The 17486-nt window shown below is 37.5% G+C and overlaps 1 protein-coding gene across 1 annotated transcript in view; it reads right to left on the reverse strand.

The window, feature by feature from the left end:
• Window positions 1–17283, reverse strand: part of MYH15 (myosin heavy chain 15) — a 157808-nt gene extending 140525 nt beyond the window's left edge. Inside the window, 4 exon segments of the mRNA XM_027866702.1 lie at window positions 12838–12988; window positions 13708–13747; window positions 13749–13809; window positions 17127–17283. Coding sequence (XP_027722503.1) covers window positions 12838–12988; window positions 13708–13747; window positions 13749–13809; window positions 17127–17283 — 409 coding nt within the window.
• Between the last annotated feature and the right edge of the window lie 203 nt (window positions 17284–17486).

Consider the following 17486-nt stretch of genomic DNA (forward strand, 5'->3'; position numbering starts at 1 on the left):
TGGGTCTATGATACTGTGAATATGGCATAGTGGAAAGGAAACTAAACTTGGAGTCAAGCTCCTTTCCTACTTCAAGACACTTACTAACTGGATGACCCTGGGCAAGTCACTTCACCTCTCCTTATCTATGAAATGAAGGGGTTGGACTCAATGACCTCTAAGCTCCCATACAGTTCCAAATCTACGATCCTTTGGACTGTCATGATTCTTGGATGTTTGAAAGGATCTGATACACTGTGTTAAACCTGCTCTAATAAAGAAAAATGCTCATCCAAAAACAAGGAGGCCTCCCATTTCACACTAAATACCAACCAATCACGTTGGCTTCCCTACAATTATAGGGGGGAGATATAACAGTGAGCGTGCAGTTGTTTCTGAGCTACAAGTTTATAATTGTAGATGCTTGCAAGGAAGTAGGACCCTGTTAACAATGGTTTTTATTATTCAAAACAATTGCCAATCAGCAGCAGTCAGCACAAGGATTGCACGGTATGGACAAAATGTCTTCCTTCTTCCTGTGGATCTCTGTTTGCCCCATAGTACCCTCTGCTGTCTAACAGGAATATTTCGGCACTGCACCACTGTGATACCAATATATTGACATTCCCATTTTCCTTGGAATAGAAGTAGAAGGGTAGGGGTGGGAAGAAATGGGGAAAGAGGGAGGGGGGTTCTCTAAGTAGGAAACAATGAATAAGCAAGCATCACATTAGGTATTTAAAAGATAAATATACCACAAAACATGCCACAGGCAAGAAAGTTATGAGCATATTCCAATATGTAGATCATTTCAGTTGCCAAGCAAAACTCACATTCCACCCTTCTGAAATCTCTCTCTAGCTTATTTCTTTCTTACTAAATGAATCCAGAGAGCTACTGCAGAATGTTTATGACATATAAATGCTACAGAAAAAATGCCCAGAGCAAGAAGAAAGCAGACTTCCTACTCTGGAAAAAAAACTTAGGAATAAAAATTTCCTGGACAATCACCACAAACAGGGAAGGAAAAACAAAAGAATATTACAGAGCTATTTGGTTTTGTGTATTAGGTATAGCATCCTTTTTTTTTCTAGGACTATAAACATTTCATGGAAGCTTAAGAAGACTGAAATTTTAATTTACTTGTTAACGAAAATCAATATACAAACAGAGTACATACTACTTTATATCAAGTTATTTGTAGTAATAAAGACCAAGGTATTTTATTGCTGGGGCATTTTTTACATCCCAAACCCTGTTTGGGGAATTCAATGGGAACGGTGAAAGCAAAACAGACACGTTCATTCTGTGCTTCAGTATCCCTGCTGAGACTGCTGTTAAGAGAAGAAAGCCTGATTAATTCATGTTGAGAACCCAGTCAGTTAAAATTATAGAATCATAGAATTTTAGAAATGGAAGAGAGGGAGAAATGAAATGCATGTGATGAATCTGGGAGAAGAATAGAAATATACCACCTGAAGCAAAGAGAAACAACAGCCTAGTAACTGTCCGGGAAAGATTGGAGCCTGGTTTGGTCAGGTATGGGAGCCTTTGCGTGGATAATACAAGGATAATAATAGCCTCAAAGAATTGTCTTTTTACTCCCAGAGCCTTCACTTGTCCCCTTTCCAGTGTCAGAAAATGGTCCTGGCAGTCTATTATTATCCACAAAGAAAAGAAACTTGAGTTTTCTGTAGAATACTCCACCTTACCCACCACCAGAAATAGCCTTTGAAAGCATTAAGGAACTTCACGGCCACCTCTCGGGCAGTCTAGCATCATATGAATGTAGCACTTACTTATCCCTATGGACACACACTGTTCCTACTGCTAGGAAATGATGAGATTTAGAAATGAAGAGGACTTTAAACATCATCTAGTGCAACCCCTTTTATTCACAGATGAGAAAACTGAAGGAGGATCAGAAATGAAGCCATTTGTCCAAGTCGACACCAATGATAAGTAGAAGGGCCAAGATTAGAACCCATCACCCATGACGACAAGGTCAGTGCTCTTTCTCCTATGCATTTCAATGGCTTACAATGCATAATCATCATTTTCAAAGCAATGAGTTATTTCATTTTCATTCATTAAATAAGTTTTTATTTTAAATAGCAGAGACTAAAACATTTTAAATATGTAGCCAAATGTCTAAGCCTACACCAAAATATTGCTATGAAGGAACAGACAGCTACAGGCAGAAGAGCATATTTTATACATGGCTGGTATTATTGCATAGATAGATTAAATAGTCATTTTATGATGTGATTTTTAATTTAATTTTTATTTTTTCTCAATTACATGTAAATAAAATTTAACATTCATTTTTTAAAATTTTGAATTCAAAATTCTCTCCCACTCTCTCTTACATCCCCCCCCACTGAGAAGGCAAGCAATTTGATATAGATTATACATATGCAGTCATGCAAAACATTTCCATATAAACCATATTGCAAAAAGAAAATTCAGAGAAAAAAGAATATTAAAGACATTAAAAAGCATACTTCAATCTGTATTCAGACTCTATCGGTCCTTTCTCTGGAGGTAGATAGCATTTTTCACAATATGCACTTCAGAATTATCTTGGATATTGAGAATAGTTAAGTCATGCACAGTTGATCATTGCACAATAATGCTATAACTGTGTACAGTGTTGCTTTGATTCTGCTTATTTCACTTTGCATCAGTTCATATAAGTTTTTCCAGGTTTTTCTGAAAGCATCCTGCTCATCATTTCTTATAGCATAATAGTATTCCATTACAATCATACCACAACTTGCTCAGTCATTCTTCAATTGATGGGCATCCTCTCAATTTCCAATTCTTTTCACCACAAAAAGAGCTGCTATAAATGTTTTAAACATATATATTTTATATTATATACCTACATAATTTTATTATTTATGTATTATTATATAATTTTTTATATATTTTATATACATATAAATATTTTATACATATACATTTATACATACATACATACATACATACCTATTTTTTGCTTTGCTTTTTTGGGGTACAGACCTAATAGTGTTATTGCTGGGTCAAAAGGTACAGTTTTTTTACAGCCCTTTAGGCATAGGTCAAAATTGCTCTCCAGAATGATTAACTCAATTCAAAACTCCACTAACAGTACAGTAGTGTCCCTATTTTCCCACATCTCCTACAATATTTGTCATTTTCCCTTTCTATCATATTAACCAATCTAATAGATGTGAGGCAGTACCTCAAAGTTGTTTTAATTTGCATTTCTCTAATCTAAAGTGATTTAAAGCATTTTTATATAACTATAAATAGCTTTGATTTCTTTTTCTGAAAACTGCCTGTTTATATTTTTTTGACCATATGAGTCATTGGGGAATGACTCATAGTCTTATAAATTTGACTCAATTTTCTACATATTTGAGAAATTAGGTCTTTATCAAAGATACTGGCTAAAAATATTTTCCCCAGTTTCAATTTCCTGCATGCCTTCTGATTTTGTCTGCATTGGTTTTGTCTGTGCAAAACCTTTTTAATTTGATGTAATAAAATGATCCATTTTACATGCTGTAACGCTCCCTATTTCTTGTTTGGTCACAAATTCTTCCCTTATCCATTAATCTAACAGGCAAAATATTCCATGCTCTTCTAATTTGCTTATGATATTACCCATTATGTCTAAATCATGTACTCATTTTTACCTTATCTTGGTATACGGTGTGATGTTTGGTCTAAAACTAGTTTCTGCCAAACTGCTTTCTAGTTTTCCCAGCAATTTTTGTTACATAAGTAAGTTCTTGTCCCAAAAGCTTAGATCTTTGGGTTTACCAAACACTGGTCACTAGTGGTCATTTATTACTATATGTTGTGTACCTAATCTATTCCATTAAGCAACTACTCTGTTTCTTAGCCAGTACCAGATTGTTTTGATGATTACTTTGTAATACAGTTTGAGATAAGATTCTGCTAAGATACACTCCTTCACATATTTTTTCACTGATTCCCTTGATTCTTAACCTCTTGTTCTTCCAGATAGATTTTGTTATATTTTTTCTAGCTCTATAAAATAATTTTGGTAATTTAATTTGTATGACACTGAATAAATAATTTAATTTAGGTGGAATTGTAATTTTTATTATGTTGGATCAGCTTACCCATGAGCAATTGATATTTTCCCAATTGTTTAGATCTGACTTCATTTGTGTGAAAAGTGTTTTGTGATTATGTACATATGATTCCTGGGTTTGTCTTAGCTGGTAGATTCCCAAGTATTTTAAATTATCTGCAGTTATTTTAAATGGAATTTCTCTTTCTATTTCTTCCTGCTTTATTCTGCTGGTAATATAGAGAAATGTTGATGATTTATATGGATTTATTTTATATACTATAATACTGCTGAAGTTGTTAATTATTTCAATTAGTTTTTAGTTGATCCTCTAGAATTCTCTAAGTATATCATCATATCATTTGCAAAGAATGAGAGTTTGGTTTCCTTATTGCTTATTCTAATTTCTTATTTTTTTCTTGTTTTATTGCTATAACTAACATTTCTAGTACAATATTGAATAATAGTGGTGAAAATGGGTATCCCTGCTTCACCCCTGATCTTCTTGGGAAGGCTCCTAGCTTATTCCCATTACAAGGTAGGCACATTGGTGATTTTAGATAGCTACTGCTTCTTATTTTAAGGAAAGATCCATTTATTCCTATGTTTTCTTGGTGATTTTAGATAGCTACTGCTTCTTATTTTAAGGAAAGATCCATTTATTCCTATGTTTTCTAGTGTTTTTAATAGGAATAAGTATTGTAAACTGTCAAAAGCTTTCTCTGCATCTATTGAAATAATCATGTGATTTTTTTTGTTGGTTTTGTCATTGATATGGTCAATTATGCTGATCATTTCTCTAATATTGAACCAGTCCTGCATTCCTGGTATAAATCCCACCTGCTCATAGTGTACAATCTTAGTAATATATTGCTGTTATCTTCTTACTAGTATTTTATTTGAAATTTTTGGCATCAATATTCATTAGGAAAATTGATCTATAATTTTCTTTCTCTGTTTTTGCTCTTCCTGGTTTAGGTATCAGCAACATATTTGTTTCATAAAAGGAATTTGGTAGGACTCCTTTTTTGTCAATTTTTCTAAATAGTTTATATAGTATTGGTATTAAGTGCTTAAATGTTTGATAGAATTCACTTGTGAATTCATCTAGTCCTGAGATTTTTCTCAGGGTGCTCATTTATGGCTTGTTGAATTTCTCTTCCTATAATAGAGTTATTTAAACATTCTATTTCCTCTTCTGTTAATCTGGGCAATTTATATTTTTGTAAATATTCACCCATTTTATTTAGATTGTCAATTTTAATGACATATAATTGGGCAAAATATCTCTTAATCATTGCTTTAATTTCATCTTTGTTGATGGTGAATTCACCCTTTTCATTTTTGATACTGGTTATTTGATGTTCAGCAGCTAGGTAGAACAGTGGATAGAGTGGGTACCAGTCTTGGAGTCAGGAAGACTCATCTTCCTGAGTTCAAATCTGCCCTCAGACACTTACTAGTTTTGTGACCCTGGACAAGTCACTTAACCCTGTTTGCTTCAATTTTTTCATCTGTAAAATGAACTGGAGAAGGAAATGGCAAACTATTCCAGTATCTTTACCAAGAAAACCTCAAATGGGGTCACAAAGAACTGGCCATGACTGAAACAACTGAACACCAACAACACCAACACCAACAGCAATTTTGTTTTCTTCTTTCCTTTTTTAAATCGAATTAACCAATGGTTCATCTATTTTACTGATTTTTTTTTCATAAAACCAGCTCCTAGTTTTATTAGTTCAGTGGTTTTCATACTTTCAGTTTTATTAATCTATCCTTTGATTTTTAGGATTTGCAATTTGGTGTTTAATTGGGATTTTTAACTTGTTATTTTTTCTAAGTTTTTTTAATTGCATATTGATCTGCTCTTTCTCTACTTTATTGATTTAAGCATTTAAAAATTTAAATTTTCCTCTAAGTACTACTTCGACTGCATCCTACAAATTTTGTTATGTTGTCTCATTGCTGTCATTCTCTTTAATGAAATTATTGTTTCTATTATTTATTCTTTGACCCACTCATTCTTTAGAATTAGATTATTTAGTTTCCCATTTAATTTTTAATCTACGTTTCCATGGTCCTCTATTGAATATAATTTTTGTTGCATTAAGTTCTGAAAAGGATGCATTTAATATCTTTACTTTTCTGCATTTGGTTGTGAGATTTTTAATGCTCTAATACATTGTAAATTTTTGTGAAGGTGCCATATACAGGTGAGAAAAAGATATACTCCTTTCTATTCCCATTCAGTTTTTTCCTTTATCATATCTAACTTGTCTAAAATTCTATTCATCTCCTTAACTTGTTTATTGTTTATTTTATGATTAGACTTAGCTAGTTCTGAGAGGGAAAAGCCCCCCACCAATATGGTTTTATTGTCTATTTCCTCCTATAACTCATTTAACTTTTCCTTTAAGAATTTGGATGCTATGCCAGTTTGTTGAGAGAAATTATTATTGTTGTTATTATACTATTATATTAATAATTAATAATTAAATTTTAATTTTATAAATACATTTTAATTATTAAATAATTAATTATTAAATTTTCTCCTTCTATTTCTTTCAAGGCCAATTCTTGTAAAAGGTCAGTCTATCTCTGAAGGATATGGCTGATTGATGAGATTACTTGTAACCTTCAAGAAAGATGCTCTTCAATCTTGGGCAGAACTCACCTGACTAGAAGACCTAACTTCTGTTACAAGTATTAGCAGAATCCAATCTAGGTGAATCCTTACCCTGGGGAAAGAAGCCCCTGCCTTTGTACCCCTCCATTAGAGTTTAGGGTGACCCAGCTCATGAAGGAGAAAATCAGCGAGATAGGTCTGCATAGAGATAGATTCCCCTGTCTAGATTGTTGGAGGCTACTGAGTCTCATAATGAAGTCACAATCTTAGCAGGAGGGGCTGAAAACTTTTAGCCCACCTCCTCATTAAATGTCCACCAATTCAAGTTGATTTTCACTTGTCAGGGATATTCCCTTTCAGAAAGTATGTAAGGTTCTCAGGGTCATCACTGGGGGTCTTTGATAACCAAGAGAAGTCACTGACCATCAATTTATTGATTGCCAGCTAGTAAATTAATAAATTGATTATTAATTACCTAGAAGCTGTCTTTTGAGGTTTTTCACTCATTTCATGAAGCATATATGTTTAGTATTGACATTATTTCAATCTCTATGATACCTTTTAGCAAAATATAGTTTCCCTGCTTATCTCTTTTAATTAGGCATACTTTTGCTTTTGCTTTGTCTCAGATCATGATTGCTAACCCTGCTTTTTTTTTTAAACTTCAAATAAAGTATGATACAGTCTGCTCCAGTGCCTTATTTTTTTTATTCTGCTTATGTCTCTCTGTTTCAAATGTGTTTCTTGTAAAGAACATATTGTTGGATACTGGTTTTTAATTCATTCTGTTATCCATTTCCATATTATGGGTGAGTTCATCCCATTCACATTCAGAGTTATTGTGAGAGATTGTCTAATGTTGGCTACTGCCAAGTGGAAGTTGTGGCAACTTGGGGCAGGAACTGGGTATTAGGAAGTAACCGGAGCTCACGCTCCTGAGGCAGTGGGCAGTGCTATGTGGAGCTATGATAAGCTAGGGAAGGAACAGGATACAAGGAAGTAGCCGGAGCACGTGCTCCTGAGGCAGGGGGCTGTGCCACGTGGGAGTGGGATGGCAGAGAACGAGTTCCTTTGTCTAGTCCTCTTCCCTAGGTGCAACGTTAACCCCAGACGTCTCCTTCCTGACTTCCTGGGTCACGTACTTTCCCTTTGTCTATGCACTAACCCCAGACGCCTCCTTCCTGTATCCGGTCCTAGCCTCCTGTGTCACTTCCTCTCCTTTGGTGTGCTAAACCCAGACATCCCCTACAATCAATGACTAGTAGGCGGGCTGAGGAGGAGGGGCTAAGTAGGTACTTAAGGAACAGTAGAGATCGGAGCTCGCTCTCTCTTTTGCTCCTGCTCTCTTGCTCTGGCCTTCCTGCTTGGCCTTGCTGTGATGGCCTCTGAATAAAGCTCTAGTGTTGGCACCTCCTGATCGGCTCATCTCTGTGTGTTTATCTGGGTGGGCACCGAAGACTGGTAAGTAGTATGACCTTGGCAGCCTGCTCCTTATAGGAGGAGAGTGCACGGCGCGGCCGGCACAAGTTATGATTATTAATTGTGTATTTTCCTCCATGCTATTTTTTCCCTGTTTATCCTTTCTTCTCCCTTTGTTTTTTACCCTGTCTTTTCTCAAATTCTGTTTTGTTTCTGACCACTGTCTCCCACCCTCTCTTCTATAAGTCCCCTCCCTTTCTCTTATCATTTTCTCCTCCTACTTCCCAGTAAGGTAAGGTAAATTTCTATACCCAATGAGTGTGTATGTTATTCCCTCTTTGAACCAGTTCTGATGAGAGTAAGGTTCAAGCATTTTCCACTCTGCTTATATTCCTCTCCATTGTAAAAGCTCTTCCTTTAGCACCTTTTTTATGTGAAATAGTTTCCCCCATTCTTCTTCTCCTTTCTCCCTTCTCCCAGTGCATCCTCTTTCTCAGCCCTCAATTTTTTAAAAAAAATCATCCCATCGTAGTCAACTCACACCTATGCCTTCTGTCTATGTATACTACTTCAAATTGCCCTAATAATGAGAAAGTTCTTAGGAGTAACAATGATCATCTTCCTATATGGGAATATAAACCTTTTAACCTTATTGATTTGCTTAATATTTCTTTTTTATGTTTACCTTTTTGTGGTTCTCTTGAGTCTTGTATTTGAAAGTCAAATTTTCTGTTATTCAGTTCTGGTCTTTTCATCAAGAATGTTTGAAAGTTCTCTATTTCATTAAATATCCATTTCCCCCCCCCAAAGGATTATACTAAGTTTTGCTAGATATATTATTCTTAGTTGCAATCCTAGCTCCTTTGCCTTTTGAAATATCATATTCCAAACCTTCTGATCCTTTCATGGAGAAGCTACTAAATCTTGTGTGATACTGACTGTGGCTTTACAATATTTGAATTGTTTCTTTCTGGCTGCTTGTAATATTTTCTTTTTGATTTATGAACTCTGGAATTTGACTATAATATTCTTGGGAGTTTTCATTTTGGGATCTCTTTCAGGAGATGATCAGTGGGTCCTTTCAATTTCTGTTTTACTCTCTGATTCTAAATATTGGGACAGCTTTCCTTGAAAATTTCTTGAAAGATGATGTCTAGGCTCTTTTTTCAATCATGGCCTGCAGGTAGTCCAAAAATTCTTAAATCCTCTCTCCTGGATCTATTTTCCAAGTCAGTTGTTTATCCAATAAGATATTTTACTTTTTTTCTTGTTTTGATTTTGTTTTATTGTTTCTTAGTGCCTAATAAAATCATTAGCTTCCATTTGCCCAATTCTAATTTTAAGGAGTTCTTTTCTTCAATGAGCTTTTGAATCTCTTTCCATTTGGCCAATTCTGCTTTTTAAAAAGTTCTTGTCAGTGGATTTTTTGCCTCATTTACAATTTGGACAATTTTGTTTCTAAGGAGTTCTCTTCAGTAGATTGTTGTGCCTCTTGGCCTATTGAACCTATCTGTGGCCCATTTGTACCATTTGTCCTATTCTGTTTTTTAAGATGTCATTTTTTTCAGTATTCTTTTTGTGCTTCCTTTACCAAGCTGTTGACTTTTTTTTTCACTATTTTATTGCATCACCCTCATTTCTTTTTTCAATTTTTCCATTACATCTTGTGTTTTATATTTAAAATCCTTTTTGAGCTCTTCTAAGAATTATTTTTGGACCTATGGCCAATTTACATTTTTCTTTGAAGCTTTGCATATAACTGTCCCTTTCCTGCTGCTATTTTTACAGCTAGCTCTGGGGATCTGTAGGTTTTCAGTGCTTTCAAAGTGGTATACTCTAAGGATAGATGTGGTCACTGCTCTCCTGGCCTATACTCTGTTCTTTATCCAGGAAGAGACCTTGTTTTTCTGTAGCAACCAGCACTAGCACTCCTCCTGCCCCCAGAGCTATGACCAGGACCTCCACTTTCCTGTAGCTGAAATTGTTACTCCATGGCCTGAGTGCTCCCAAAGCTGCTGCCACCAATGCAGTCACCCCCAAGGCTTGGCACTATGAGCAACCACAAGTACTCCTTCTTGCCCTGGAACCTCTACCTAGTACCCTATTTCTTTGTGGCCACAAGAGCCATCACTCCTTTTGACTCTGGGACTGTACAAATGGACAAATGCAACAAGGTCCTGAATCCAGTGCTAGCAAAAGGTGCCCTACACTCTCCTTTCTGCCAGCTGTCCGACTTCCCCACCATCTGTGAGTTGAGAGCTCCTGAAGCTGCCACCATCAATACAGGTCTCACCTCCTCCCCAAGGCTTGGCCTACATTGTCTGTGCTACCAGAGCCCAGCACCATCAGGTGAGACAGGCCTTTCCTGCCAACCTCCTAACTTGTGTTGGGGTAGAAAACTGTTTTACCTGACCATTTGTTGGTTCTGTCTTTCCAGAATTCAATTTGAAATATTAGTTTAGAGTTGTTTGGAGGGGAATTTGGGAGAGCTCAGCTGAGTGCTTTTGCACTCCACCATCTTGGCTCCACCTCTCTGTGATATGTTTAAGGGCCAGGATAAGGAGACCCACTCCCCAACCCATAACCAAAATATCTTCCTCAAAAAACTACTTGACCCTTTTACTAAACCTACGCCCCAAGAAAGAGAAAAAGGACCCTTATATACAAGGCTATCTATAAAAGCTTTGTTTGTGGTGACAAAGAATTGGAAACTGAGGGAGGAGATTCTATCAATTTGGGAATGGCTGGATAAATTATGGTATGAGGATGTAATGGAATATTCTGGTGCCCTAAGAAATGGAAAAAAAAGATAGTTTCAGAGAAACCAGAGAAGATGTGCATGATTTGATGCCCTGAACAAATACAGGATGAAATGAGAAGAACCAGGAGAGAAATTCATATGATAACAATAACATTTTAAAGATAAACAGCTTTGATAGATTTGAAAACTATGACCAATGCAACAAGCAATCATGGTTCCAAAAAATTGATGATGTTATGCTACGCACTTCCCTAAAGAGAAGTGATTCAAGACGAGAAATGAGACATGTATTTTTGGTCATGGACAAGGTGGAAATTTGTTTGGCTTAGCTATGAAATTTATTCCAAGGACTTTGGGTTTTTTTCTCTTAAATTGGGTAGGGAGGAGTGGGAGAGAAAGAAAATAAATACTCATTAATTAAAAATAAAATAAAATGAAAGATTAAAAAAAAATCTCCAACATTTAACATTAATTCTCACAAGTCTCCAAAGAGACTTTGCTTCTCATTGAGTTAAAAAGCATTAATTGAAACGGGAAGAGTGATATATTGGTAAGCCAATGCATTAGCAAAGATTAGTTTCTATAATTAACTAACACTCCCCAGTGAGCCTCAACAGAGAGCAAGGACCTGATGAAGGGACCACAAAAAGATAGACAGGTTTTTATTGGAGAAGAATAGAGTTTGAAGGTGGCAGACCCAGGGCAGCTGAGGACAGCTCAAGAACATTGAGCAGATTCACCCAAAGAGGTCTCTGGCTGAGAGAGACCCCAGAAGTTATTTTTGTTCTTCTAAGACCTGGCAGCGTCTGTTCATAATCAGACAAGGTATTTATAGTAATGAGTAATCATATAAACTAATTCCTGTTAGTGTCTTAGCTAACCACTGTGTCACTTCTGTAAGATGAAGTGATTCAGAATGAAGGAACAAATTCCAGTACTGTAAGCTGAGCTGAAGGACCCTTCTAGTAAAAGAGCCCAGTGTTGCTGCATTTGAATTTTCTTTGTTGGGTATCATAATGCCATTCACTCATTCATGCATTCATGCTTTCAAATAAGATTTTGCTAGACACTATGAGAAAAACAAAAATGAATAAGGTATGATCCTTGCCCTCAAGGAATTTATAATCTAGTAGGGGAGATGAGGCACATTCAGAAATAATTATAGTACAAGGTGATCTGTGATAAGCACTACAAGACAAAGCAAGTACTAAAAGAATTTACAGAAAGGAAAATCATTTCTGACTGGGAGGATCATTTCATTGGAGAAAGAGGTGCTCAACACTGTGCCTGGAAGGATAGGCAAGATTTTGATAGATCAAGGGTCTGGGTGATGTAGGGAGGAAAGATGTTGAGGCATCCTAGGCAAAGGGAACAGGAGAAGGAAAAGAACCTAGGTATCGTCCAGTGTGTCTGGATAGATTTGTATGAGATAATGAGGGTGGGAGGAGAAAGAAAAGAAATGTATATGATAATATTATTACATATTGAAAAGGAATAGCAAGTTGTGTATAATGGATTTGCAATGTTATATGCAATCATCTTTTTTGTTATGTTATGGAAATGCTTGTTTTATTCCATAATTTAAAAATAAAATAAATAAAATCTAAAAAATAAATGAATGAATGTATAGCAATATAAATAAGTAAGTGAATGGATAGGCAAATAAATGAATGAATGAATGAAGTAGAACAGAACAGAATAGCTGGAGATAAATTAGGGAAGAGGAAGGAGAAGGGTCAATGGTAAGGCTAACTCCAAGGTATGCTGGCCCAAGCTTAATGCATGCCACTGGTGAAGACAGAGAACTATTTGGTGGGAGGGGGCTGAGGGAGCTTGACTCACATTACTTTATCCCCATGGTTCTACCTTATCCTCAGTAGAGAATGTGAGGGGAACAAAGTAGGATTGGGGGTTGAGGAAAGTGAAACATTTTTTAAACTTCTGCTTCACTAAAGTTCTTACTTTCAATGCCAACTGCCTCTGCCTGCTCTTCTCTGGATCTCTGCTTAAATTTCAAGTCTCCAAAGTGCATGATTGCTTGCCCCCCCCCCACCATGAGTTTGTAGGATCCATATTTTTCATCAGGAACAAAGCCCAAAATGTCCAACGCTTGCTGTAAAAAGAAAACAGATGGCCATCTCTCCATTTGCCCAATGGTGGCTGTGAACACCTCTACCCCCACTGTGCAGAACATCTCTCTGTGACTCATGGTTTCTGTGGCTTCTTTGCTAAAGAGCTATGCTCTAGAAAAAGGCTGATTGCAATAGATTTGTGGTGTGACAGCTCCTTTCATGGTGAATGCTATTCCACATTGTAGATTTTCTGTCCTCTTAATAACCTCTATTCAGATGTTCCCTGTTGGAGGTTTAATACTGAAGGAAAGGACAAGCCTTGGCTCATTTTGTGACCAAGACAATGGGACTCTTTAAACAATGCCCTGCTCCTTTTCTCCCTCCCTCCAAGTAATGGATAATTAATTATCTGGATATATGTGATAAATTATGTGGTCTCCCTTAGTTACCTCAGAAGGCAAGCTACTACATTAGAAAGACTGGTTATTTATATGAACCCACATGTTCTCATTTTTTAACTTCTCCCAAGTAGGCAAGTTTCTGGGGCATCTGAAGAGGAAGCGTTTTGAAAGGGAGAAGATGAACAAAAGAAGGGGGAGGGGCAAGAAGAGGTCACCCCACAAGAATGCCTCTTATGTACCAAATCCATCCCAAGTGGAAAGAAAACAGCTTCTGGAGGTCCTATCAAAAGCTCCTGAGGCCTGGGTTACTCCTGTCCTTTCTCACATCATTTACCTAGCCTTTGCTCATGGAGTCTTGCATCAGCCGCCAACAGTTCTTCAGCATTGTCCAGGCAATCCAGTCACTGCCCCTTGGGAACAAAAGTGAAAGCCATAGGAATTGATAGACACCAGCATCATAGCTGTTAAAAGGACAACCATCCATTAAATAGCTTTAAGAAATCCAGGAAGCTTTACAAATAATTGTCCAACATGCACAGTTTATTTTTACATGACATAGAGGTCTCACACACAAGCTCAGAAAACTCTGTATTTTAGTTCCAACCCTATGGCCTCATTTTTTTCTGCCCTCTATTAACTTGTCAGTCATTGGCTAATACTTTTCAAAAGAAAGCAGAGAGTGTTTGAAAAAAAAGACAAGGATTTCCAGGTCCAATGAATAACTTAAACTGGCACAAGAAAACAGTACGTGTGTGTGTGTGTGTGTGTGTGTGTGTGTGCGCGTGCATGTGTTTTAAGGCACCAATTTGGGTCTAGTCAAAGATGAGGATTCTAGGGCGAAGCTATTCTGTAGAAACAAGCCAAAGAAGCCAGGCCTCAAACACCAGGAGGCAGGAATGCCCGAGGTCAACAAGGAAATGATGTGATTCTGTCACATCCCATACCATGCTCACTATTAGGAGACCAAATCCTTCTATCACAGAATCCATAAATCTGCCGCTATGCTTGGCACTGGTGCTGTTGATATGTCTGCTACTTCTGACATGATTCACTTAGGCAGGAAACATAATGAAGGCTGTAGCCAAGGCTGCCTGTCAGCAACCCATCGTCAACTCGAAGGCCCTGGGCACAGGGAGTTAACCTCTTACTATCTAAAACTTACTTTTAATTAGGTCAATTTCTTTCGTAGGATTGTAGTGCAAAAGCTGCAAGGTATTTCAGATTCTGTGCGGTCCAATGCCTTTGTTTTACAGATGCAGAAACAAGCCCAGGGAAGTTAAAGGATTTACCCAAGGTCATACAAGTAATAGCAGTAGTGGCAAGATTTGAACCCAGGTCCTCTGACTCAAGAATCAGTGATCTTTTCACCGTGCTATGTGGAATTTTTTTTATTGTAAATCTGAAGCACAAACCCAGGCACATTAGTTTTGACCCATACTCCCAGAGACAGAAAGAAATCAAATTAACCCTAAGATAAATCAAGCAAGATAAGTACCAATTTTGGCCAGGTAGGTGGCAGAGTGGATAGAGTGCTGGCCTGGAGTCAGGAGGATCTGAGTTCAAATCTGGCCTCAGACACCTATTAACTGTGTGATCCTAACCTGTTTGCCTCAGTTTCCTCATCTGTCAAATGAGCTGGAGAAGGAAATGGTAAACCGCTCTAGGAACTTTGCCAAGAAAACCCCAAATTGGGTCACAAAGTGTTGGATACAAATGAAAAATGACTAAACAACAACAAAGTACCAATTCTGATAAAGACATCAGGGGAAAGATTCCTTCATTTGGTAAAAGGTTGTACTAGATAACCTTTAAGGTGCCTTCTAGCTCTAAGAGTCTATGGCTTTAGTCGTAATCTAGTTATGGAGCTCTACGCAAGCCATTTAATATCTGTGGGTCTCAATTACCTCATGCATGGGTTGGATTAAAAGGTCCCTAGGATCCCTTCCATCTCTAACATCCCATGATTCCATGCCTAGCTATGAACCACCATATTGGGGCATTTTTCCTCTGAGTGACAATGTGCATCGATGCCATAGTATTATTAAGTGGAGGTTTGCTGCTGAATTCTTGGTAATCTGGTAAACGTGGGGTGAATTAATAGGTACAAAGGCTACATCTGTAAATAAATATCATAGATAATTCACTTTCCAATGGCCCCGAAAGACAGCATTTTCTTACTTTTAAAAGTACTTTCATGTTTGTTATCTTATTTTTATCTTCTCATCCTCACAACAATCTTCAAGAAGTTATTATGGCACATGAGAACCAAGGGGTGGATGTTATAGAAAATAACTTTCAGCTCAACTTGGGGAAGAATTTCTACCAATTTGAATTGTTTGACAGTATTATGGCCTGCCCTCTGGAGTAGCAAGTTCCCCATCATTCAAAATGATGATACATTCAAAATGAATGACACATTCAAAAAGAAATTGGATAACAGTAACAGCTCACACTTAGGCAATACTTTAGTTTATTAGGCACTTTCGTCCTAACAACTCTATGAGGAAGGTAGGACGAATATTATTATCTCCATTTTACATATAAAGACACTGAGGACCAAAGCAGTTACTTGAGTTCCCCATGCTCACAACACAAAGTTGGAACAACTGGTTCCAAGATTAATGTTCTTTCCATTATTTGAGTTAATATAGGTCATAGAGAGGACTTCTGCACCCTGGGAGGACAGAAACCTCCAAACTTTTTTGATCATGCACCTGTATCAGTAAGAAAAGTCATTTCAAGCATGTACCACCAATATGTGTATGTTTACTTGTTTATAAATTATATACATTTTTATACCAATAATTATGTATATTATGACACACCAAAATTATAAAAAGATGAATGAAAAATGAAATAATGCTAGATCCTAGGGTCAATAGAGAACCACTGGAGTTTATTGAATGTGGGAGGAGCATAGTCACATCTGTGCCTTAGGAAAATATCGTTGGCAGCTCTTCAGGAGATGGATTGGAACCACATTGTAAACTTGGATGTTTGAAGGATGGTGATGCCCTCAACAGGAATAGGAAAGTGCAGAAAAATGATGGGTTTGAGGGGAAAATGTAATGTAAGCACAACCCAACCACTCTTGCTCTTCCTTCACCAATTTTTTTGTCTTGTGTTTTGAGGTGAAGGATGGCAAAAGAAGAAGACAAATCTCACCCCAGTAGCTGTCCCAGAGTGCAGAGTCAGCTCACTACTGAGCAGAAGACCGGCAGCAGCCACAAGGGTTAAGGTGTGACGATGCTTGGGGTAAAGGGAGAGGGCACCGAGTGTTGTCTGCATCGGTGCTGAGGCTTCTGGGTCCCCTGCCTGGGGTAGCCACATGGGAGACCAGTGGTAGGAGGAGTGGAGGAGTGTGGGATGTGACCCATTTTCCTATCTCTCCCTAGTTAATCATACACACTTCAGGGTGAAACCACAGCCACCTAGGCCTCATTCCACAACCTCCCTCTCCCAGGAAGTTCCACTTTCAAGTTGACTATTTAGGCTCTTTACAACCTGAAAAATCAATAATTCTAATCTCATACATGGCCTTGACCTTTCTGAGCTTTCATTTCCTTATCTGTAAAATGAGGAGTTCAGACTAGAAATTTTCTAAGGATCCTTCCGGCTCTAATCATCTGTGATTCTATGATTACGAATAAAGAAGTGAAGATCTAGAATGGTTAATGATTTGCCCAAGTTTGCCCAGTGACTCAGTGGTAGAGTCACTGACTGAGTCACCAATGATGCATTTTTACCTTCTTCCCATTAGACCACTTTGATTGCTCACCAATTACAATCACTGGATTCCGTTTCTCCCATGAAGTGGCCGGTAGAGAAAAAGAAACTGCTTTATTTCGGAAAGGCGCAGCCTGCACGGGAGGAGACAGTGTAAAGACGCCGTGGTATACAGACAGCCCGGGTGATGGAGTATCGGGAGGATTCATGAGCGCGGACACACAGCAGAGGCTGGGGCTAAGGGACCGGGCTGGGCACCATAGTGATTCTCACACAAAATTGAATAAAAACACCTCAAACTCAACATGTTCAAAACCAAACTCATTATCTTTCCTCTAAAATCCACCCCATTCCAAATTTCTCTATTTTTGCTGAGGATACTACCATTCTTCCACTCTCCCCCGTCATTGAT

The sequence above is a fragment of the Vombatus ursinus genome, unplaced genomic scaffold (assembly GCF_900497805.2).
Source record: "Vombatus ursinus unplaced genomic scaffold, bare-nosed wombat genome assembly UNPS02001419.1, whole genome shotgun sequence".
In the NCBI taxonomy this organism is placed as follows: Eukaryota; Metazoa; Chordata; class Mammalia; order Diprotodontia; family Vombatidae; genus Vombatus; species Vombatus ursinus.